Source organism: Pavona decussata, unplaced genomic scaffold, assembly GCF_977016875.1.
Source record: "Pavona decussata unplaced genomic scaffold, jaPavDecu1.1 SCAFFOLD_51, whole genome shotgun sequence".
Classification (NCBI taxonomy): Eukaryota; Metazoa; Cnidaria; class Anthozoa; order Scleractinia; family Agariciidae; genus Pavona; species Pavona decussata.
This window is the reverse complement of record NW_028145473.1, coordinates 694,305-719,494: the sequence shown is the minus strand read 5'-3', so window position 1 is coordinate 719,494 and position 25,190 is coordinate 694,305. Positions and strand designations below refer to the sequence as shown.

At 38.2% G+C, this 25,190-nt stretch overlaps 1 protein-coding gene across 1 annotated transcript; it reads left to right on the top strand.

Annotated features, from left to right (window-relative positions):
• The first annotated feature begins 1,665 nt into the window (after positions 1–1,665).
• On the top strand, positions 1,666–25,190 carry LOC146480974 (uncharacterized). The gene is made up of 19 exons (XM_085108995.1): positions 1,666–1,909; positions 3,951–4,258; positions 4,765–4,882; positions 5,372–5,734; positions 6,079–6,362; positions 6,970–7,111; positions 8,351–8,719; positions 9,282–9,686; positions 10,689–10,814; positions 11,700–11,723; positions 12,440–12,727; positions 14,470–14,883; positions 16,540–16,796; positions 17,637–17,757; positions 18,968–19,198; positions 20,828–21,133; positions 22,224–22,334; positions 24,192–24,401; positions 25,123–25,190. The coding sequence occupies exons 1-19, from the start codon at positions 1,666–1,668 to the stop codon at positions 25,188–25,190; spliced, it is 4,389 nt and encodes a 1,462-aa protein (XP_084965121.1).

The following is a 25,190-nucleotide window of genomic DNA, read 5'->3' as shown; positions in this document are numbered from 1 at the left end:
TGTGTTCACGTTCTCCACGGTACTTTGAATTTGGTCATTTCACGGTGTTTTCCAGAGGACCGGATGACATATAGAAAAGTACCAAAATTTAAAACGCACGTGCAGGACGATTGTTTTCCTCATTAAACGTACAGATATGCAGCGTTTTCGTTGCCGTCGCCGCTGTCGTTGCTAAAGTTCCGTGTGTCTTTTTGGGGTGTTTAAACACTGCTTCCATAATCAAAAATTCCACGTGCGGGTGCATGGCCACACTGTTTATCGTAGACAAATGCATGATTTAGTTCTCCTGTTTAAAACCGGAACTGTTACCAGTAACTTTGGACGTTTCATTCAAACTGCCCCTTGGCAGTATAAAACCCGTAATATTCATCAAGCCAACTTTGACCTACTTTCTAGGCACCATCAGGAATACTATTGTAAGAGCTACTTTCCCAGTACTGTTAAGTTGTGGAACAGCTTACCTAATATACTTAAGTCTAGCCAGGATCTCTGGTGGTTTAGAGTCCATCTTAACGATCACTGTAGAGGACTACTACAAACTTATAGTCCGCCATGATTTGTCAATTATTTTATATATTACGCAGTCTAATTAATTCTATGATAATTTTTTTTTTTTTTTTTAGTTTAGCGTTACGTTACAATTGGGGCTCTGCCCTGTTTGTCTCTCCGGTCACGCCACAGGATTGTTATTCTTCTTCTTTTTCTAATGTCATATGTCAATTTATGTATTTATTTCTTTGTGACGAATTACAATAAACTAAACTAAGTTCCGTGTGACTTTTTGGGGTGTTTAAGCACTGCTTCCATAATCAAAAAATCCAACGTGCGGGTGCATGGCCACACTGTTTATCGGTCTTCCAATGGAGTTGACTTTCACTTCTCCGAAATTTAAAAACTTTTGCGACATAACGTTCGATAGTTCTTGGTGGCATCCTTTAAAAAGCTGCCACCTCATATACTTGATATCCTAACATTTCTTTCATCCAAATGGCACACCATCGTAGATCTTCGCTGAACGGGAGATACATAGCTGATTTTGATGAAATTTGTTAAAAAGAAAAAAAAATCCCATATAATCTCCGACAACGTTAATTTAAATAGCTGTAAATTAATTGAAATAGCTGTAAATCAAAGAATAAAGTTGAAAGTAATACTAATGCCCTGTTCAGACTATTTGCTCATACCAGGACCCTGTGCTCGGTCACTGAAAAGAACGTTTTCAGACTCAATGGTGCCCAAGAAACAATCGTATTCTATTTCGTCAATTTAGCGCCCACCATTTTATTTACAGTATCGTAGGGAGGCATGCGAAACAGCGTGGGAACTGAGAAAATCCTCTTCAGACCAGTGCCCAACTACTACCTTTGGATATAGGTCCCGTGCCAGAGAAACAGGCAAGAGCACCTAGTTTAAACGGGGCTTAAGTATGTTTTCATCACTTTTATTCTAAATTTCGAATTACGCCTTCCGAACAGACTTTCAACCAAAACGACCGGTGAATGGTGGGTTGTCACCGAGGTCGAAGGCGCCATTATGAGGGAAGTGCTTAATTAGAATATCACAGTTTAACGGAAATTTTTCTTTCCAGGTCCAGATGGATTTCTACCGGGCAAGAAGGCTTTTATCTTCAGCTTGAAGAACTTGTTAGGATTGTCTCCTTTCAAAATGGAGTTAAGAACAAACAAATTGAGAGAAGCAGCAAAGCAATATAGGTCATCTGGCCCAATTTTTGGCGACGGTGATATTACTATACATAGAAACGCCATGTATTATACGGAGTCAAATACAGCTCTGGACCGTTCTTACATATTCCCAACTGGACTTTCCCTCAGTTCGATTGAACGAGACACACTGTTAGCAGGAAGTAAACACTTTTCAGTAGACGAGATGGAGGTATTTTATTACTACGGTAAGATCGCCTGAAATTCTTATCATTTCCACGTTTGAATGAATGCTTGTCCTAACAGACCATTGCTTTTATTGATATAGCTCAAAGATCCAACCTTTTATAATGTTGGCTGATACTTTACATCTCGACTCTTTGCTTGATTGCAGAGTAAATCTCGTTACTGCAATTTATAAACATTCTGAATCTTTTGCAAGGTAAACTATTTAGCAATTATTCCACGAGAGTGACCGGGCGTTGTACGTGTCTCATTGCCTTTAACCCTAGGAATTTCCAATTACTTTAATTACTTATTGTAACTCTACGTGGTCGTCCACTTACGTATCTAATTTAAACAGAATATATTGTCCACAAAAGCGGGCCGTGCAACCAGTTACAAATTCAGAATATCGAGCACATACTGCTCCTCTTTTTTCTAAACTGAAACTTTTAGACATCTTCCAAATCAATACCCTCGATATTGCTAAATTCATGTTCCGCTACCACAATAATCTGCTGCCTCCCCTTTTCCTCAATCTGTTTATGACAAACAGTCAAGTCCATAAATATGACACAAGAACAGCCGGTAATTATCGTGTGCATTCCTGTTACACGAACATCAAGAAATTCACAATTCTTTACCAAGGACCAAGGTTTTGGAACCGTCTTCCTGCCTCTATTACCAATTTGTCAAGTTATCCTACGTTTAAGAACAAAGTACTAGAGTTTTTATTAAAATAATTTCTGAGTTAGATTCTGGCGCACTCCGTCGCAGCCCTTATCTTGTTTGATATTGTGATGTAGAGGTGGCCTCTCCTATAAGCCTGGTGGTTACCTGAGGTCTCCTCGCCTAACAACTTGCCGTATATTTTTAATAATTTGTTATTCACATAAAGGCAAATAAATGATGATGATGATGATGATGATGATGATGATGATGATGATGATGATGATAAAAAAAAAACATTCAATATCCAATAGGGGTGAATGAAATAACTGTTTATTAAAGACAGCCAAGACTGATTCTGCTAGATCTTGATATTTAATTTTTTTTTAAAGAATGACCAGAAGATCATTTATTCGTAACTAATTTTCGGGTATGGTATAGTGGCTGATATCTCATGACTACTAAGCCACTCAAACTCTTGTATTGCATTATGAAGTGATCACAGGGGGGAATCATATTGAGCCAGTAATTAAGTTATGAGGTGGCAGCCGTTTAAGTTCCCCTAGTAAGCCAAATATGATATCGATGACATTATCACATTCAGGTCTATGAATGACACCTTAGCTTACGTAGCAAGCGTTTAATAGCACCCTAAAAATGAAGACTCGATCTTTCCTTGGCATCTAACAATGCTCTTCTCGGTGTTCGATTGAAATTTCAACGCTACTATACGGTAAAAACCAAATTAATTGGCTAAAATTGTTTTAAGGAGAATCTTTCTGTAGCCTAAAAATTAAAACAGCTGTAAACCGATAAAGGACGCCCTGTTGTTGCGGTTTTAAAATAGGTGAGCAGAAATCTAATTGTTTACTAAGGCCTTTTCCCTTAGCCCTATATAGACCGTCGCACGCAACTTTGAACGTTTACAATTTGTTAATATTTGGGGACTATTCATTAGTCATGGGCTTGTGGTTGTGGCGACTGGAGGGGAGGAAGGGGGTCTCTGAAATATATCTGGAGAAAATTGGGGGGGGGGGGGGGAAGGGGAGTGGGTCTCTTGAAAAATGATTTATAGTTCTGATTAGTATTGTTTAATTTTCCGCTAGCCCAACCCTATCTATAATGAATGAATGAATGGTTCTTTAAGCAAACGACATCATACTTCGTGGTAGGTTAGCTTTCATTGTATTTGATGTTACCATTTCACAGGTCGGTTTTTCAGAAAATGGATAGGCCTGATAGTTACAACGTACCCAAAATCAAATGTTCTAAAAACCCAACGTTGCGGCCAAAACTTTGGCCTTCATCAGGGGAAAGTGATAAGAATTTACAAATAGCGCAAACATATAAAAGTCAGTTATTCTTTAGGAAATTGACATGTTGTACATTTCTTGTTAGAACCATACCTCTCACCTCAGATAAGGTACCAGAATGTATTTCCAGACTCTCGGTTTAGCGCAAGCTATTATCTGGACGAAACAAATTCCACTGGGAGACCAGAACACGCCATTTTGAACAATAGAGAAGGCTCGTGGTGTTCACTTTACAACCGTGTGAACGAGTGGCTTGAATTGGACCTTGGATCAGATCAAACCATATACGGTGTGGCAGTACAAGGGTCACAAGACTTAGCAAATAAAGTTACCACCTATACTATCAGCCTTCGTGCCAATAGCGCCCCTGAGGGGTCATGGGATTTTGCAAATGTTAGTATTTCAGCTTTATTTTGGCTGTGCATTTTGAGGGGTGTCTTCAATTTGCCTTTCGTTGTTTCTTCCTGGATAATCTATATTTGTATGTTGTGTTTTGTTAATTTATGTCGTTTTGTTGTGTTATGTTACATTGGGGACAGAATAACAACAACAGCAGCAATAACGGCTAGCCCCACTTTAAAAAAATGATACTGATCTAAAAAACTGTTTGCTTTAATTTTTTGCAAGATGCGACAATGAATAAATACTCGGGGAACGCCTGAACTATCTCCATGCTCTTATGACTTTTTTCTCATATTGATTTTATTGCGTAGAGAAAGGGACTTTTTAGGTCAGTTGTAAAGCTTTGGACTATTTTGGCGTCAAGGTTTGGCCTAGTAAGGCGTTTTTAGGTAAAGTAATTTGGTGTCACTTGAAACACTCCTTCATTAATACACCTAATTTAGGTATTTTCCAAACTTATCATTCATCATCTATCTGCTATAATTTATATTTTTCAGAGTTCAGTTGATGGGACAGCAGATTATTTCTATCCAGCTCAACATTTAGCCCGATATGTACGATTTACAGTGATAAAGTGGCATCGTAAACCATGTATGCGAGTGGGAATATTAAAAGGTTTGTTACCATGGGAACTCCTTGGTCTGTGATGTACTCCTAGTCGGAGTTTTTTTTAGGGAAATATGCCAGTCGACTCTCTAACGTAATGACCTACGTCATACTCTGTTTTAGATCAAATGTTTGCGTATGAAGAGGTGAATCAATCCTGGAAGGTAGAAGGATGATAAACGCACCTTTTGTTTACTTTATCAAGTTGAACCAATTCTTACCGCTTCTGACCTTTTTCCATCCAATAATAATATGCCATTGTGATAGGTCCCAAATGTCGTACCAAAGACGAACACATGAATTCCTACAAACTAGTCGGGTATTAGCCATTTAAAAATTGTAGAAAGCTGGGTTACTAGTTATCCATGTTGCACCGGTTCCACTGTCCAATTGGTGTGCGGAAGGTAAGAGTCAAGTCTAAATTAATCAAGGAGTCAGAAATTTTCTGGGTAACATATCCCGAAAAACCTGAAAAAGCCTTTATCACTTCATTTCCAGAGTACTGCTCCCCTGGGTGGAATTACTTTCAAGGTTCGTGTTATTACTTCTCATCGACTCCAAAATCGTGGAGCGATTCTAAAACTGATTGCCTTAGAAAATCTGCAAGTCTGGTCAATATCGGCTCTGATGCAGAAAATGAGTTTATCAACAATCAGATAACCGACATCACGTGGCTAGGACTTAAACAAGTCTCAGGTGACCGATTGAACTGGATAGACGATGGTAGCGAGCCCTTTTATGCCAAGTGGAATAACGGACAACCAGTTTATCAAAATGGTAGAGATGACTGCACGTTCTTGCAGTTCGAATTCTGGAGTACAAAAGATTGTTCTCAGAATTTACCGTTTGTTTGCGAGAAAGGTTAGTCAATAGTTTTGTCTTTTTCAAATGGATTGATTTGTCCGGTCCTTTATAGCGAGGGTATGTGGCTGGTTTAAATGTTTAGATGGATTTTTTTTATTCGAAAAGTCATATTATATTATTTCCAAGAAGTGGGGTCTGCAGAGCTTTCTATTCTGTATTTCAACTGAGTTTGATATGGCCGTTTTAGCATTGAATGTGACGCGATGCATTTATTTTGGCTTGGAATTAAGCCACGGAAGGGGCGAAAGAATGTTGAGTCAAAGGTCACATTGAGATTAAGATGATATTTTCTCGAATCAAGAAGGAGTTGAAGCTTATCAACAGCAATCCCTTTTTTGCAGTTCTTCAAACTCACTCTGTCACCCACTGGTCCTCCTCAACTTGGGAATGCATGACAACACCCGAACTAGCTCGTTTAAGTTTAAACGGATATTGTCATTCCTCCTGGTGCGGCCGCGTCTGTGACTGGCTTCAGCTGGATCTGGGTCGAGATTGGAAGATAAGGAGCATAATGACACAAGGGGCTCGTGACAATTTTGGGTTTATCAAGAATTACACGTTGAGTTATAAACCATCTGATGGGTCCTGGCAAGACTACATAGAACCGGGGGAATCAGCAGTCAAGGTATTGAACGGGATTATAATGTTTTTTGAAAGTTGTTGTTGCTCGTAGCTCCATTATGGAAGAAGAGTGATAAATGACATTTTTTATTCAGATAATGGAGTCATTTTAGTGCGGCCTCCAGACAATGTTGTTGACAATGCATATGGCTTCATTTTAGCTCCTAGGTTGTACGTATTTCGAACCTCATAAAACGGACCGACGAAGTGTACGGTAGGAAAACTGTGAACGAACACACTCGATTCGGGACAGATAACAACCGATAGCCAAGCAAGAAACAGTTGACGTCGCGATCGACGCAAAATGTCATGAAATCTTGAATCTCAAAGAACTATACAACGTTTCCAGACTACGTTGATCAATATTGTCTTCTTTCTTTAGTCTGTCTCTAGGTACACCTTCTCTCTATATATAAAGTTGACCTGATACTCAGATATTTAGTCAAACTTCATCCGTGCAGCACTGTGCAACTGAAATACAAACCAATTTTTTAAGAAATTTGCTTTCGTATAAGTTAAACTAACCTCAAATCGAAAAGAAAGTGCAGTGCACTTATTTTCCTCCATAGAGGATCGTATTATGGACTGCCTTCTTTTCTTCTATCTTCCAGGTATTCTCAGGAAACTGGGACGGAAACACAATTGCCAGGCACTATTTTTTCCCGCATGTAAAGGCACATTTTTTAAAATTTCATCCAACAGAATGCAACACACCTAGTAGCTGCTGCATGAGAGTGGATTTCCATGAAACAGGTGAGATTTAACTCTGCCGGCTGTCAGCAGCGAGCACACCTTTCAGGAATGGTAATTCTTCAGTTGAATAAAACGGCAGACCAGCGGTGTGGGTGCAGCAAGCCAGAAAAATGCACCGGAAGCTGGTAACAAAAAAATAATTAAAAAAAAAAGGCTGAACAGAGAAGACGAGAGTTCTTTCGCTCCCTTTCCCCAGTCTCTTCTCGTTTTTGCTATGCGCACTCATCGCAATTTACTTCGCGTTGCTCCCCACAATCTGAACGCCTGGGACAGGTTAAACCAAAACCGATAGGATAACACTGTAACAAGAAAATTATTGTGAGAAAGGTAAACTATGGTCATTAAAAACGGTAATACTACAAATTCTAAAAAATCCACTGTCGAAATTTGTTGGTAACATAAAAATAAATAAATAAATAAATAAATAGATTACTAGATAAATTGACTAAAAAAGAAAAGTCACACGGTTCGGTGGCGCTTGCTCACACGTTAAAAAGTTATAAATTTCTAGGTGCGCTGGGGCAACCGTGAGTAAGTATTGCAGCGCACGTATATGACATTTTGTTGAAAAATTGGCATATTATGGTTTGTTATTATTTATGAACCACCGAATGATTCCCACGCGTTCTCATTGGACAAAAACGTCACGTGGTAAAAAAGCGAACGGCTGTTATCAGATGACAGCAGTCGCCCATTTTTTTTTCGAAGAGAAGGACTGACAATAAACGTCATAGGTCCCAGCTGTAATCCATTCACAGTTTAACAAAATTTAAACTAGTTTGTTTGCATTTATGCCGTGGCGATCACTAGTTATTTATTTTCTAGAGTAAAGAGCGTGTTTTTCAGTAATTAATCAAAGGGTTATAAACTAAATAAAACCCCTTTCCGACTTCCTAGTACATCGGATGATGATGTTCTGCAATATGATGCACCTTCACGTTATCGCCAAAATAATACTGAATACTACTAAAACTTACTGTCGTCCCATCGTCCCAAACTTATATATTGAATGTTAGAAGAGCAATGTATACAGGCTTTGTAGAGTGTTAGCCCGGTTCTTGCGTTAACACCGAACAAACTCAGTTACAAAAACATAAGTGAACTGTGCAGGCCGGATTTGAAGAACCTTCGTTCAAGACCTGCGATTACGCCTACGAATGAAACTGTTTGAAATAAATTACTCCAATCCATTTTCTCTTAGTAGCCAGGTAACCTGCCATCTCTTTATATATTCAATAGCGTATTGTCCTTCAGAATGGGAATATTTCCAGGGATCTTGCTACTTGTTGTCATCATATATGAAAACATGGTCAGACGCGATGAAGAGCTGTTTCAGTAAAGGTGCGGATATGATTAAGCTTTCTTCAATGGAAGAGAATCAATTCATCCAGAGAAGTGGAAAAAATTGGTGGCTGGGTCTACAGAGAGATGGAGAAAATAACAACATTTTCAAGTGGAATGACGGGTCGATTGTAGCCTTTACAAGATGGAATAGAGGTGAACCTAATAACTACAACAATGATGAAAAGTGTGCCGAATATATACACGAAACTGGATTGTGGAACGACTTGAACTGTAATCAACAAAGAAGCCTTGCCTGCGAGAAAGGTAAGCACTGCACATATTCATTCTTAGCTCATAGTTTGAATCTGATTTGCAAAAACAAACAGAACAAAGATCGAACTAGCAGCAACAACAAAACTGTTTCACCTTGGACCAGGGGGATAGATAAAACGCCTTGAGACCTGGTCGTAATGCTCTCACAATTTTGCAAAGCTCACCTTTCGCCCTTGGTAAGCTAAATTTTAACAAAAACCGAGCCCTTCTTTGTTGTCTCGTTTTGCTTCGGTGGCTGAGCAACACTGATTATCGCAGCGTTGAATATGATAAAAGCGATAGCAGTGAAGTCAGCATCACACGTGTCGTATTTCTGTAGGCGTAGTTGAATACGGTAAAGTTTTCAAGAGGCAATTTTCACAATGATGGGAATTTTCAAATACAATCTCCACGGGTAAAACAATAAGCACAAATAGACAGCTTGTCTATAAAGGATTTAGAGATGTGGTGTTCTTTCGGCAAAAGATATAGATACCATTTTTCACTACAGGAATGTACAAAGACCAAATATTTTGCCGCAGACTCACTAAAAGATGTAATTTTCTTTTATCAGAAAAAATAGACGTCATTTTAACAACTCGTGGTATTGGTGAAGCTAATCCGGGCATTCTCTTTGGATATCACGAATTTACAAACACATACCGCCTTTCAGTGTCAACATCTAGTCAGAACTGGGAACTGCGACTCCCAAACTCATCCTTGAGTTGGTCACACGTGAGTATCACGTGGAGTAAGCATTGGGGACTTCGCTTCTACCGCGATGGAGTGCTTATCGCTGAGGCAACCAAGCCAATGAGACGTCCGTTTACTCATTATGACCAGTATCATACATTTCGGATGGGGCGTGATTCATCTACTCCTCAAATGACATGGGGAAATAATTTCCAGATTTCAGATCTGAGAATCTGGGAGTCAGCTAATCCAAAGCATAAAATAGAGGAAGTCCATAGGGAAGCAGGTAAGCATTATTGCTATTGATTACGGTATTACTTGTCTATTTAACTAACAGATTCCATTTGACTGTGCGTCTTTTGGTCATAAATCACACATGGCATCGAAATAAGGTGAGAACAAAAAAGTGTCACAGATTAGGGCCATTAAGCTAGCATGAGGCAAGACGAGGTATTTCCCTCGTCTAAGATTTTTAACCCGCAAAAAATTCCTATTATTTGAAAATGATTCCCAAATGGCATTTGCGATTTCATCCTAAAAGGTTAACCTTCATAACTGAGGTAAATAATAAAGGGGGGAATTCAAATGATTCCAGAAGCCAATTTGTTTAAAATTAAATGTGTGTCTACAAAAGTTCTTCAATTCAAATCCAGCTGGAATCCGGGAACAAATTGGAATGGTTATTTAGCAGACATCGAAACTCGGCCCTGCTAAAGTCGTAATTTCATTCGTCATGCATCTGTCGTGAGTTCTGGTTAAAAGCAGTGGAAGACCTGCATGATTCTCCATCTTATATTAGCCGTTTTATTTGCTCTTTTCATCTTTCGTCCAACGACTACGATATCATGTTATACTTAAAAGAGAATGATTTTAGAAGAAATATATATATATATATATATATGTATGAATAACTGGTAAACAGCATTCGAGAGCTTTTATAGAATTCAAAATATTTAGGGAACCAAGCTCCCAGATCACCCAAAAGGCTTTCGTTTTCGGCGATCCCAAAACTTGCCTCGCCTTTCTTAAAAGAATGGAGAAAGTTCAAATAGATAGAGCCATGATTTTGGATACACTGTTTGGACGCTCTAATGACGTGCACTGAGCTAATAAGCTGAACTCATGGTGAACTTGGCTATCTTTAATACGCGTTCCTACGTACTGCTAGGATCACTAAAGTCGCAAACGTTCTGTGATGATACATTTTAAGTTTGTTAATAATATAATAAAGCTGTAATGTCCAGCATGTCACGATAATGTCAAAAAGGAATCTTTGTTTACTTTTTAGTTCTTCCTTGGTACATGTGGAAAAACACAGGAACACCAAGTTTTCACTGGAAATTGAAACATGTCTGTCAGGAGTTTCAACGCAATGATTCTTGTGTAGTGGAACATTTCTTACAGCGAGATAACGGTAAGTAATATATCAAACACGAGGAAGTGTTTCAAGCGATTTCAAAAACAACGAGTAGTGGGTTAAAAAAACGGGGGGGGGGGGGGGATACTCCCAAAAAATGGATAGGGGTGTGCTGCCGGCTTCCCAAAACCCTTACCCTATTTATGACCAAAATCTGCGATTTTTCCTACCCTATTTATGACCTGACCAAAAAATTTGATACCCCATTTATGACCTGATAGTGTCTGGTCAACTTCAGTTCAAAAACCCCTGGAGTCCAGTGCGTGACCGGAGCGCACGACAAGCCATTGCGGCACGTACACAGTTGCTGTAAACATCATGATGAAGAAGTAGCTTCTTCAAAACAAAAGAAACAAAAACAAAAACAAAACAACAACAACAAAAAAAAAAGCCAAAATGGCTAAAATCGATACCCTATTTATGACCAAAGCGGCTGAAACACTATACCCTTTGGCGCCGCACATACCTATATAGCCCATATAAGGGAGTACTCCCCCACCCCTGGGGTTAAAAAACGCCGAGGCGCAGCCGAGTTCAGTTCGTGACCAATAGGCCATTTCCTAGTTACTCTGAAGCTCATTATGAAAGCGAGGCTAAGGGAAACACTTTTCATATGAAAATTAGTTTTGTTTGCATATGAATAAAGACTTACTTTCATAATAAAAACTTTGCACTTAGCCTCGCTTTTTTCAATGAGGTTCAAATTAAAGCAACTCGAAAATGGCCTATTCAACTTTGAGATGTTTAGGCATCGCATGAAACATATTTCGAGTGTTTCACAGAACTTCTCAAACTATTAAAAGTTCCTCGAAAAATTCAAGGAAGACGTTCCCGGTTCGTGTGCTCATAGCCTTTAAGTACCCTTGTGTCTTCTTTTTGCAGCTATGGACATACCTGACTTCATGGGTATCACAAAACCCTTCTTTGTCAAAAAAATGAGTTTCTCAAAATCCCAAAACTAGGCTCATTCAGAAACAAAGTCACAAATCCTTCTGCACCAGCATGTCAGTTAATTAGGGAAGAGACTATTTTCTAAAAGAAAGCGATTGAACTACGTCGGTAAGCAAGCAAGATAATTAGCTGTTTGTTGGCTTGGCGTTGATAAGGGGAAATTAACCGTCGTGGCGAATACGCGAGCTGCTGTTTCGTTCATTAGTCCCTTCGGTAGGCCCTTTGTGAGCTTTTCGTCCGACAAGGGGCTAATGTTCTAGTTTTTCAAATTCGTTTGGTCAAATAATTAATCTTTTTAAGCTGTGTGAACCGATCATCAAATAAAGTATCTTTGGAAGTTGATTTCCTGTTTTCACGAAGTTTTCATGATCTGTCCACCCTAACCGTACACTACGGAAAGGGGTTTCTGAACAAGTTTCTAAAAATGTCTTCTTTCCAAACTGACGTAATCTTTCCAATAATGTGCTGCTCAAAGGATACAGTCTAGGGTGTGCTACATGTTAGATTACTATTATTGTCAACAACTTTATGCTTTGAAAGCTACTCAGAGGAACACAGCGTTCCCCCATCCGTTGTATCCTCAGGAACGAAAAGGAAAGCTACGGAGACTGAAATAGGGTTTTAAACACTTCAAACATTAATTTGAGTTCTTATCAACGTCTTTTCAACAGAATACACGCAAATTGGATGTTTTAGAACCGATTCTGGTCCACCTATGTCGAACTTAGAAAGCACCGATCCGATTTTGGACGGTGACTATAAGCAACGGTGGTATAGTACAACCAAATGTCTCAATGCCGCTCGCAGGAGAGGAAACAAGGTGTTTGCTCTAAAGGATGGAGGAGAATGCTTGTCTTCTTCGGACGACCATCTTGATGTTGTCGCAAGATACGAAAAGGCTGAAGACTGTCAAAGCAACAAAGGCAACATCAATGCAATGGACATTTTCGTCATAAAAGGTAAGAAGGTATAGATTATAGGTAATAGAGTATATCCGCTTCTCAAACTCGTTAATAATTCATGAAGAGATAACAAAGAGAATCACTACTGTGGCCGTGGTTTGGATATGTGTTTCTAATTACCATAAAAATTTGCCAACTTTAGCCTTTGAATTTCTCCAAGAATTATTGATCATTTAAGAAGCCATATCAAACACTCGAAAGTGTGTTACATTAAATATCGAAACACCTCAAAGTCGTTTACAAAACTCGGCGGCCTCGATTTTTCAACCAACTTCTCAGTGTTTGGATATCTGATGAAATACACTTTCTCCTGTTTCTCGTGTTGGTGAGTTTTTGGAACAGCCACCGATAGCAAATTTTACTTATTAAATAACTCGATTTTGTGAATTGAAGATGATCATTTGATGAAACATGCCTTGATTACAAGGCAGCGCTCGAGAATAAGCGTTATTCATTATTTTGTTGTTCTTCTTACAATTGCCGGAGAACAATGTCCCAGTCTGCTAAACGGAAGCTCACGGGTTTGACCACCAAACCGGGTTTTAAAGTGCCCCTAACCCTTCAATTTGTTTTCTTTTAGTAGATTTCCATATCTGTGAAGAACTCATTTTCGAAAATGTTTTTTAGAAATATTGAATCCTTTTCATTTTACGTGCGCTAATAGTTCCTAAAATTTTTAATTTTTTTGCGCCCTTTAAGCCCCGCTGGACAAATTTATGTCTCGTGGGCTCATTAGAAACGAGCCAATGAGAAGCGTCCGATATTTGACACTTTCTTAGCTGTGACGTAAGAAAAGGACACCAGAAGGATTCAGAAGGAACCTTATGCATGCTGATTCCTTTCTCTACATTTGGAGAGTTGCTGCATCCAAAAACCACACATTTTTCAACCATTTTCTCTGTTTGCAAATTGAAGCATTACCGTAAATCTTCGGATATTTTTGCACGATGTCCTTTTCTTACGTCACGCTCCATATTTGGCCGAGTGGGGGACTAATGCGAACGATAGGTGAAAATATCGACAAGACTGCCTTCACTTCTAGTGCTCGTAAAAAAAAAAAAAAAGGATTCAATATTTCTCAAAAATTTTTCGAAAATGAGTTCTTGAAAGATATGGAAATCTACCAAAAGAAAACAAATTGAAGGGTTAGGGGCACTTTAAGATAACTGGTAAGATTACGCTGGCCGTACTCAACGTAATTTTTCTGTAGCTGAGTTCCAATAGTCCGTCACAGAGCGGTAAAGTTTCTGTTTTAGCTGTTGGCCGTGTTTTCACATCGAGTTCGTAAATTAATAGATCACTCTTCACATTCCAGTAGCCTTTTCTATTTATTCCACGGTTTTTATGGTGAATAACGAGATGATAAGTGGACTGAAAGAAAAACATAGAAATGTTTTGAATATTATTGTATCCCATCCCAAGGCAAAATAATCGTCTTTCAATTGGCTCATAATCCAGACCAACATGAAAACGTCACAAGAATGATGTGTTACTCAGTCAGTGACATTAAGGGCATGCTCGGGGAAAAAATATCCGAGTTCTCCTAACAGCACTCCAACATATGACCTTCCGACTACTCGTTCGGATGTCCTAACGTTGAGCTATAGAACACTCGCGGGAGCTAATCATTAATTAGATTCGTGTGACAGACACCCTGCGTACCGCCAAGTTTTGACAAAAAATACCATCTAATTTATTCCATAAAGAAGTAATTGAAATTAACGTTTTTCTTACTGTAGATAACTACAACGTCGCCTTCATGAGACCCACTAACCAATCGAGTGTTGTTAAAGATTCCTCCTTTGCAACCGATGGCAGTCGCATGGATTCAAACAAAGAAAAATGCAGCCTTACATCAATGGAAAAGGACCCCTGGTGGAGGGTTGACTTGGGAAAAGAGGTTTTAGTCCGTGATGTGTTTATTTATATCTACGCTGGTTCCGATAAGAATTACGTCATGGAGATAAGAATTGGAAATCATGATGCACCAAATACGAGTAAGAATTCTCCATGTGGTGGTACGTTTACCTTCAAGACTGAGGCTTGGCGAAGAATTCGTTGTCCTGTTGCTCTTCTTGGAAGATACGTCACAATAACACGATTGGTGGGGCACGGGAACTTGATGTTGTGTGAGGTTGAAGTTCGGCAAGAAAGTAAGTGGTTCTTTGAAGCTTTTAACAAGAGAAAAATAGATGGAATAAATGTGATGGAACATTTTAAACCTGGTGAATAAATGAGAAAGATGCCTTATTCAGTAAGCGACACTTACTGAATAATTAACTCACTTACTAAATAATACATCTTTCTCATTTATTCAACAGGCTTAAAACATTCTATCACATTATTTCAATTGCGCATATGCCACACGACATTCCAATCCTGACAGTATGCAGGATGTTTGTCCCATAAACCTAGTTTAATGGCCTTAGCTCCCACGTGTCTCCTGTAGCTTAGTGGTAAAGCATCCAAACTAGTAATCGGAAAGTCTTAGGTTCGACTCCTGATAGGATTCTTTTCTTAAGTATGCCTGTGTCACTTACTGAATAATACATCTTTCTCAGAAAAATAGATCTTTATGTATAAACCTTCTAGTTTTTGTTCAAAGAGCGGATAACTCTATCCAGCGGAGAAAATGTACTCCAAGCAATACTGATTTTATCCGCTGAATAGCGATTTATCCGCTGGATAAAGTTATCCCCTCTTTGAGCGGCAACCGGAGGCTTAAGAGAAATGTTGCATACTGATACGCGAAACGTATAATTGTTATTATTATTATTATTATTATTATTATTATTATTATTATTATTATTACTATTATTATTATTATTTTTATTACTATTATTATTATTATTATTATTATTATTATATTTATTATAAGCTGTTTTATATGATTTTTGTACATTTATAACGGTATTCGAAAGGTAGAGTCAGGTGTTCAGCAGAACATAATACGACACGGAAGTTGTTTGAGGAACGTACTTGATTCAATCAAGTTTTACTTTAGTGTGACCTTGAAACAAGAGCTGATACAAAGACGTACTTTGTTTCCAGCTAAATTGTGGAACCTTTGGTGCTCGCGGAATTTTCACTCTTGACTGGTTACGTCACCATTTCTTGGCCAGTCGCGAGCCTTGTTAAATGGAAAAGTACATTGTACTAATTTATATTTAAGTTTTGCACGTGAGAGGTATGCAGGACAGAAAATGTTTCGTTTTCGTTTTCATTTCCCAGTATAATAATAATGGTCTTTATTCCTCATAAGATAAAACTACATATCCTATGTTACACTTTCTTAAAAACCACACATGAAAAAGAAATCAATAAACTAATCAAAAAAGACCAGTGGCAAGTAAATGACAGCAGCCAGTTCGAATTAGAATAACATTGAAGTCAGATGACCCCATAATGAAAACTGTCCTATCACACTACATGTATGTCCTCACCATTTGACTACATGTCTGATACCAAGATTTGACCAAGAAACCACAACGTAAAATAATTTACTTTACTTGTGAAACGCAGAGTTGTTCCGGAGTTTAATCTCGACAAAGGAGCATGTGTTCATGATAGACTTCCTTCTTCTCCAAGCGCATATAATCAAAAGGTAACCAGATAAGAATGATATGCAGGTTTGGTCAGGGATTTGTTCTGGCTTAAACTTAAAAGGAAAGAATGCCCCGTTTCCTATGAGCAGCTACTGATATCCACGGGTATTTCACTTGTAAACTTTTGTTGTAACACAGGATGAAGCAGCAGAAAATAACCAAGGTATTAATACTTTTTGAGTTCCTTCTCCTTTCTATATTTAGCAATCGACTACGTTCAATCAAAAATGTCGTACCCTCGTAAAAGAGACGATCGTTCGATTATCGAAAGTCGATATCTCGGTGGAGAAGTGAACTGTTTGAAGTTCTCTTACAACATTTCTGGGGAAAATGTGGGCAGATTAAACGTGTACAGGGTGGACCAGGACGACAAGCCACTTCTATTATGGAGACTGGCTGGTGACCAGGGAAACGAGTGGAAATCCGCTCAGGTGCCGATTGATGTTTCCCAGGGTTTCAAGGTGAGTGACGGGGGGAGGGGCTACCCACCCTAGTCACAGACGTGGCCTGAATCTGTTTTAATGTTACTAAATTCCTCTAATTTTTATCAAAAGACATTATGAATACCTTTTTGAGTGAGAATGGTACCTATACATTTATACCAAGTCAATTTGGTTTTGATGAGGGTGCATCGGTCTTTACTCGCTCAATGTTTTACAGACCTTACGGTAAAACGATTCAGGTTACTGTCATTGTTATGTAGGCGTTTGTTCTCTTTTAGATATATAAATATTATACGGGAAGTGTTGAGAAAAGTTTGACCATTTTGGTGAAAACAATGAAATGAAACTTTAACTCAGTTACAGAAAATAACTCTAGAACATCGAGGGGGGGAAATCAGCTGAATTCTTGAAAGAAACAACTCTTATTCTATTCTAGCGTATTCTGAAACTTGAAGAACGTGTTGTCGTCATGGGTCGTCATAACGACCCAGTCCATGTATGGCTATAGGAAAATCAATGACAGTTTTAGTACATTGGAGAGGTAATTTAAAACAAAACTGGACCATAGTTTTCAGGTTTCAGTTAACAGGTGTTTTGAAACGACCTCAAATCCGCATGAAAACTGCTTCTTTATGGCGCAAGCAGATGGTAATTTGGTTTTGATTTTAATCAAAATAGTTTCTTTGGCTGCTCTTTACCTATTTAATTTAAGTTCTGATTCAAGTTCTGATTTCAAACAATTAAATGTTATTTGTAATTGTTATATTCTTAAAGATGGATAAGCCTTATCTTTTGGCAATATTGTTACTCAGAATATTTTTTTTTCTGTTTTGACCCCGTTTGTTATTATTTGTTTAGATTCAGTTTGAAACTGTCAGTGATGATGGCAGCAACGGAGAGGTCAGCATCCGGAATATTAGGCTAGGTGTAAACAGCAAGTGCGCATGCGTTCCAGTACAGGCCTGTAGGCAGCTAACTGGTGAGATTCAAGTTCAATACAGTTTTAATCTATTATGATTAACGGGAAATTGGAAACAAGGAGGATAGGAAAATTGTTAATTATAAAGTGAAAAATTTGTAAAGGTTGAACAAGTACTAGCTAGGGCTTTAAGCATCCCTTTCCCTTCGTCGCTTAGAACTGAACCTACTCGAAAAGAGGCAGTCGTTTTCTTTATCTCAGTTTACTGGCTCTTGTCTGGGGGGAGTAGAGCAGGGAAGGATTGTGAAGAGATTGAAACTCATTTAACAAGAAAAAAAGATCGAGCTTCTAGTGTTACCTTCATAATTAGGAATACTAATGGAAGAAACCCGCAGTGGACAAGACGACTAACTCTCCCTTGGCCCTCCTTTTGTCTGGCCGACTTTCTCGTTCTTTTAATAGAATTTACTTTGATATGGCAAAACACACGGGTGGATTCGTCGGACATACTTACTCAGTGATGTAAGAATAATAAGCTGTGTTACTTTTCCCGCTTTTGACCACTATTAAATTTTTGGCATAATTTTTTACTTTAAGTATGTACCTATTTACTTTTTTATTTATTTGTTTCTTTATCTATCTATTCATTTATTCATCATTTACTTTTTTGTTCACCCTTTTGTTACTCGATCACTTTTTTTCTAATTATGTACATGCAAACTAATTAGGTTAGAGTGTTTTTAAATTCAATAGGACATTTTCACCATGGCGTCATTTGACTACAACTACCAGAATCCTTCATTTTTTTGTTTTCTCATGCTAATTAGAGCTATTGTTCTTTGCTCTCCGCTGGGATTACAAAATTTGAATTTGAAAAGGAAAACGAAATGAATTCTGGTAGTTGTAGTCAAATGACGCCATCATGAAAATGGCCTATTGGATCTTATTATGATAAAGATAGATTTTAGTTTAAATTTAAACCTCCTAGTATAGTTTTAATTTTAGTGTCTTAGGAGTACCTCTTTTTAAGATTAAAGATTAAAGTTTCGCTCTAGTGTCGGTGGTTATCACATCTGCCTTGAATGCAGGAGACCGAGGTTGGAGTCCTCGCCGACGAACCATATTTTCACATAGTTCGTTATATCTTACTTTTACACGTGTTAAGGAGCCCTTTGATAGTACATACGTTTGAATAACACATAAAGGTGGAAAAAGGTAAGCGTTAGAAAAGCATTCACCTTTAATAATTGTCATTTCTTTGCATTGGCAGGATTTCACTCAGCTATGATCATGCACATTTCCAGTTACCAAAACAAGTTAATGGATTGGTTATCCGCGGCAGGATTTGGCGAAAAGTACTGGGTCCCATGCTACAAGGGCCCTGTGGATGGCTGGCATTATAGCGTATTTCACAGTAAATGTGACGGCAAGGGGCCGACACTAACTCTAGCAAGGAAGGATTCATATTTGTTTGGAGGATTCGCCGATCAAAGCTGGGCGAGTAAGATAGAGTCTCGTTGCTTTTTATATCGAGTCATTAGCCAAACCATGTCTGGTTCCCTTTTTGCAGACTAAAAGCTCAGCTGGTCTGCTTAGTGGTTTGATACGTTTCGCTTCTGCGTGCTTAGCCAGAAACCCTGCCTTTTTTTTTTTGCGAAGGCTGTCCCAATGGCTAATTTCGTGTAAAGTTACTACGGGGCTTCTAAGTTTTTTTTAATTCAAAGACTGCGTGTTTTTAGCTAGTTTTTAATTCTTATTCCTAATTTTTATTCCTTATTGCTGTCTTTTTATTTTCTATTTTTGAAATATTTGTAATTTTTTAAATCACTTGTAAGTTTTCAAAGCATTCTGTAGTTTTTTTCCTAAATATACAGGGCCTCACTGAATATCACTTTTCGTAATGTGGGTTCCCTGTATAAAGATTGTTGTTATTATTATAAGTATTATTATTATTATTATTATTATTATTATTATTATTATAGAATTATAGAATAAAATTAATATCATATTAATATTAATATTAATTCTATAATTTGATAGAATTTTGAAGTTTTATTATTAATTATATCTATTTTCTCTTCTTTTGTGTAAGGTTAAGTTACTTTTTTTTAGAATTTGTGAATGAATAGTGTTTCGATGAATTAATTGGATTTTTTGTAACAGCAGGTTGATTGTAAATAGGATTTTAATTGAAGTTTTGTAATAAAGATTATTATTATTATTGTTATTATTATTATTATTATTATTATTATTATTATTATTTTACCGAAAAGTTAAACGCTAAAAAACTCTAAAAACGGACGACGTTTCGGCGTTACTCTACGCCATTAACAAGTCAAAACAGTAAAAGTTAAAACAAGAATATACAAAGACGTAAAACAATAAAATGTTTGTGTCCTATGGGTATAATACCCAAAGTAAAACAAAACGAATCGATAGAAAAAGAAACGAAAGTGTCAAGTGAAAAGTTTGGCGCGAATGGAGTCACTTTGGGTGTTAAGAGAAGGCTTGATGACCTTTATAAACAACATCTCCTATATTAGGCAATTGAACTTGCTTCTGCATTTCTTTAGGACTTTAAAGAGGTGATCGATCTTTGCTCTTTTGTTGCCACGTTGTGTTTCAAGGAGTTTCCCGATAGCAGAATAACGGTGTTCACTAATGCGTTGGTGTAAGTGTCGGGCAGTAAACCCGACATAATTTGCATCGTACAAATCACAAATCACATTAGCATGAATATACAACGCATTGCGTGTTGACGATCGGAGGCTTGTTTTCCTTTACACTCAAAGTTTGCAATAATTTTCTGCTGGTGAAGACGGGTTTTACGTTGACATTGATCATAGATCCCACTCCAGTAATCGAAAATCGCCTTTCGACATAAAACAACAAATTTAAGAAAGAGCAAATGCTTGATAATTTCAGCACGATTGCTGTCCGATTTCGTGGACAGATTAATAGTTCATATGCATGAAACTGTAAAGAAAAGTTTGGATTTTCCTATTTGAGGATCATACCACCAAGCAAAATGCTGTGACAACCTGTTTGTGAAAAGGGCTGATATTATCTCGTTTCTACTATAGTGCGCAAGAATCCCAATGTTCAGTGATCACTTTAATTTCTATCGCAGGTTACAATCCCGCGCGAAGAATCCCATCAACCAAAGCGTTCCTCTTCAGTCTGAAGCCATACGCCTCGAGCTATGGTCCAACAAAGTTCGACGTGTCTCCTATAAACAGAAGACAAGCTATCCGGGGCGAGACAAATCGAGGACCATGTTGGGGCTATGGCACGCAGGAAATGGGGTTTACTTCTCAAACAGTAAAAATATTTCCTGGAATTGCCTTCAACTACAATGGCGTTTCGAATGTCAAGGAATTTTATACTGGCCAATCAGATTTTCAGGCAGATGACCTCGAGGTATTTACAATTTCAGGTAGGAAGCACGATTTCTGATGCTCTAAGCTTTGGTAGAGAAATGAGGATGGTAATTTTAAAGTCAGGCCTTGAAACAAAAAAAAATGTAGTTTTCGGCACGTCACAAGCGTGAGACGAAGATATGGTCTCAATACCTGTCGGGAATGCAACCAAGCTATGGCCTTCCTTACACCGATAGGATATACCAATCACTGACCTCGCTCTGACGTACAAGAGTTGAAGCTCGTAGAATGCTAGGTTATTTGCTAGTTTCATTTATAACATAGCTACAGTAAATTCGTGTAATCAAATGTAACTGCGCTAGCGCGTGCTTCATATTCCCATTGTGCACGCTGATAACATCAAAAAGCACGCTAAAGGCCAGTTTAGACTGTGCAAATTTTGCTTACGACTGTCGCATGCGATTTCTGGAGTGTGCGTTGCTCGCGTCATGCAAAAAGACAAATCTCGTCACTCAACATTCCCTATACCTACGATTGTCGTACGACGTTTTTTGTGACGTACACTATAGTCGTAAGCGAGTTGAAGGTTTGATTTACACGAAACAATTCGTGTCGTAGGCCTATCGTAAGCTTGTCGCATGCGACAAAGTCGTACCGTTTAAATCGCCCTTAATAACACCAACAAACAAATGCCTTGAGAAAATAATTTTCTCCGCAAGTGACTTCGGCATTCAAAAACAGTGAAAAACTTCAGATGAAACAAGAACTGGTGCGATATCGTTGAAGCGTAGCGAAATGTTTTTCTGAAACAAAAAAACAACGCATTGGATCATAGCAGAGGGAATTTCTCTTTAAAATACCTCGGTGAAAATGTTATAAAACAGTTGGTTTATGTGTCAGCTGTGCGTTCATCGAGAAATGAAGCACTTGGTTAGTTTGGAGAGCACTCAAGAAGCTACTCCTCGAGCAACTCTTACACATCTTTCGTGCTCTCCAAACTTCCCGCGTCCTTCATATCTCGATGAACGCACGCTCACATGAAACAATTGTTAATTATATTTGTTCGTTCGTGCGTGCGTACGTACGTGTGTCTATTTCTTCAGGTCAAATCAGATTGCCTAACACAATATTACCACTTTTGTGTAGACTCTCTGTGTGATCCTCCTTGCGGGGAAGGTGAATACTGCGATGAGTTAAAGGGAAGATGCGTTTGTGACCCAGTATTAAGAGAAGAAGAAGTTTGCAAGCTGCGACAGGGTAGGCATCAAGTTTTGTTTGTCAGAAATACTGAGGGGAAACGAAGTAAATCATAGTTAAGCTTTCTTTTTGAATACCTCCTAGCCCATCCATCACCATCATCAATTTCCCCTTGCGTGGGTGAAGTACGTACGACTTGGTTTAGTGCCAATTGTCAGTCTAATCGTCTTATACATGAAGAGATCATTAGAGACTTCTAAACTAAGCGTACGCCCGGTGACTATTGACTCCACCCAAGTCAACCTCAATAATCTATGATTCCCTATATGTACCGAGTTTTGTGCTGGAAGACGTGCAGTAAAATTAAGCTAGAAATTAAGTGCAGAAGAGTACCTCGGGTATTTTGAAAGAGAGATGAAGACTCGAACAGGAGAAAATCCCCGTGATGTAAGACCAGTGACACTCAAAGTGTTTTTCGATTGCTTACAGCGATAGCAGGGCCCCACTGAAAACCGCCAAGGCGAGTGGGCTCCCTGGAGAAATATTATTATCATTATTATTATTATTATTATTATTATTATTATTATTATTATTATTATTATTATTATTATTATTATTATAGCCGAGATACTCTTGCAGTCTTTAAGCCGTACGCCGAGAAAAGGCCCCCCAATGAAGACTTCTTATGACCCTTCATTTTACTTAGCAGTAAAAAAATGCACCAAAAACGATTCGACTAAACATTTTTTTTCAGAACGTCCGCTTAAGTCTCAAGTCTACTTAATTCTCTGAAAAAGAAAATGGCAGAAAAAGCTGGACTTAACTGAACAGAAAATAAAGAGCCACAGCCGCCTCAGAACCATGATGCAAACTTTGGCAAACAAAAACCTTCTACCAGCGGATACAATATAGCTCTCCGGGCACAAAAACTTACACCGTCACAAACTATACAGTTGTTTCCGAAATACAGCAGAAAGAACTTTCAAACTTTAAAGGGGAAGTATCACGCGAATATGATGTCATTTGAAAACCCACAAACGTTTGTCTGGCAACAGAAACAAGGAAATAATTGTCTAGTTTTGTTATATATTATCACCCCAGTGAAATAAAACTGTCGATTAGTGCCTCTCGCCAGAGAATAGTTGGTCGGAATGGATTGAAACTTGAAAAATGTCAGGCTAATTTTTTTTTCAAGTTCTCGCATTTTTTCCCAAAACGTTTCCAAGAGATGTTCCTTTCAAGAATTGAGTTGATTGCTTTCCTCTCGTTGTTCTAGAATTATTTGTTAAGGTCTTATTTCACCATTTTTGAGAAAAGAGGTAAAAAACACCATGACACTTCCCCTTTAAGCGAACTCACCCTTGGAAATGTCAAGAAGTTTAATCCATCTCAAGTCTCAAGTTGTAGAAACGATTGTATCACCTGAAAGTGAAAGCTAAGCGTGAATTCATTCAGCTTCTGCTGAATGCGAACGCAGTCGACAAGCGATGTCTTTCTTTACTGGGGCTGTCATTTATGGCGGATACATAAACTTTTTAATAAATAGCTTCCATCAATCTCCAAACTTAAATGTTAGGGACAATCCCAGAAACATACAAAAGGTTAAGAGCTTTGAGCGATCCAGAATCGGGTTAAGTTTAAATACGCTTCGGGATTTAGTCTATTTTTTGAGAACTCATGCACGTAGCCCCTTTCACCTGTTTGTTTCAAGAGCTGAATTCGAGTATTTTGTTTTTTTGTCGACCTTTTCATTTAGTATTTAGAACGAATTAAAATTAGTAATTATAAACAAATTACTTCAGGGTTCGGTTGTGCTCGCTCGCTCGTTTGCGATTCTACACAACTCGTGAATAAAAATCACACGCGCTCACCAACCATATCATGAAGTATTCTCTATTTCTTGTTTGATGGTTTTAGAATTGCAAGATAAAAGAGATAAGTACTGCAACGACTGGACGTCTGAATATGGAAGTTTGCTTGCGCGTTATGATGGGCCTAACACACAAAAATGGCGGTGTTATTGCAACGAGGCGCTGACCAGAGATCGCAGGCACTATGACAAAGTAAAGGCTTCCATTTGCTATTTTTCTGTAAGGAGCGCCCAGTTGCAAAACATCTCGAACGAAGGTAAGTTAATATATTCCACTGGTCATCATTTATGTTGAGTTAATGTAGCCGCGTTGTTAGGACCCTTGACTCGAAATATCAAAAGTTTTCGCAACAAAGTAGTATACTGTCTTGAACACAGATGCTGTTAATCAAGGCAATTTGCTCTGCAATTTGAAACGCAGTGCTAATGAAAAGATTGCATTGCAAGTAAGTAAGTATTAAGAGGGAATGTCTACTAACACCGAGCAAGGGGTGGCACATGATAAAAAATGAAAGTCCTTCACAAATTGACTAAGGATACCCTATGGTAGTTCTAGTAACGTGGTGGTTTTGATTTCTCGGAATTCTTTTTTAAACCCAGAAAAATTGAATAAAATCTGTTCGGGCCCAAGTGTCTATAAAAGCACCCAAAATAGACGTGTCCCACACCTTCTTTCAACTTCACTCCGTTTAATTCGCATTGATAAAAAACCTCATTTCATGCTTGGAAATGTGCAGTTGAAGTGTTTACGAATCGTTTGAGGCCAATAATAGATCTCTGCTTTAGTTTTTAAGGTCATGGGGAAGGTACCGAAAGTTACTAAAATTGGCTCAGTCGAAATTCTCAATTTGGCGCACTTTTTCAGGAGAGAGTTTCCCTACCCGGTAAAACATCGAATCACTTGAAATTTAGAATTCTTGATTGACGAAATGCTGTTCTAAAACCAGGTTTAAAAATTAGTTTCGGGCTTTCTATCAGCGCTGAGAACTAACGCTCTCAAAATCCCGATAATTGCGACATTATCTGTCAACAACTGTGAGCGATAA

Excerpts from the sequence above, each read along its gene's own strand:
- LOC146480974 (XM_085108995.1), top strand. The coding sequence starts at position 1,666 with ATGGAGTTAAGAACAAACAAATTGAGAGAAGCAGCAAAGCAATATAGG. Across the intron at positions 4,883-5,371 it reads GCGAGTGGGAATATTAAAAG|AGTACTGCTCCCCTGGGTGG; the intron begins GTTTGTTACCAT and ends CTTCATTTCCAG. Across the intron at positions 12,728-14,469 it reads GGACATTTTCGTCATAAAAG|ATAACTACAACGTCGCCTTC; the intron begins GTAAGAAGGTAT and ends TTCTTACTGTAG.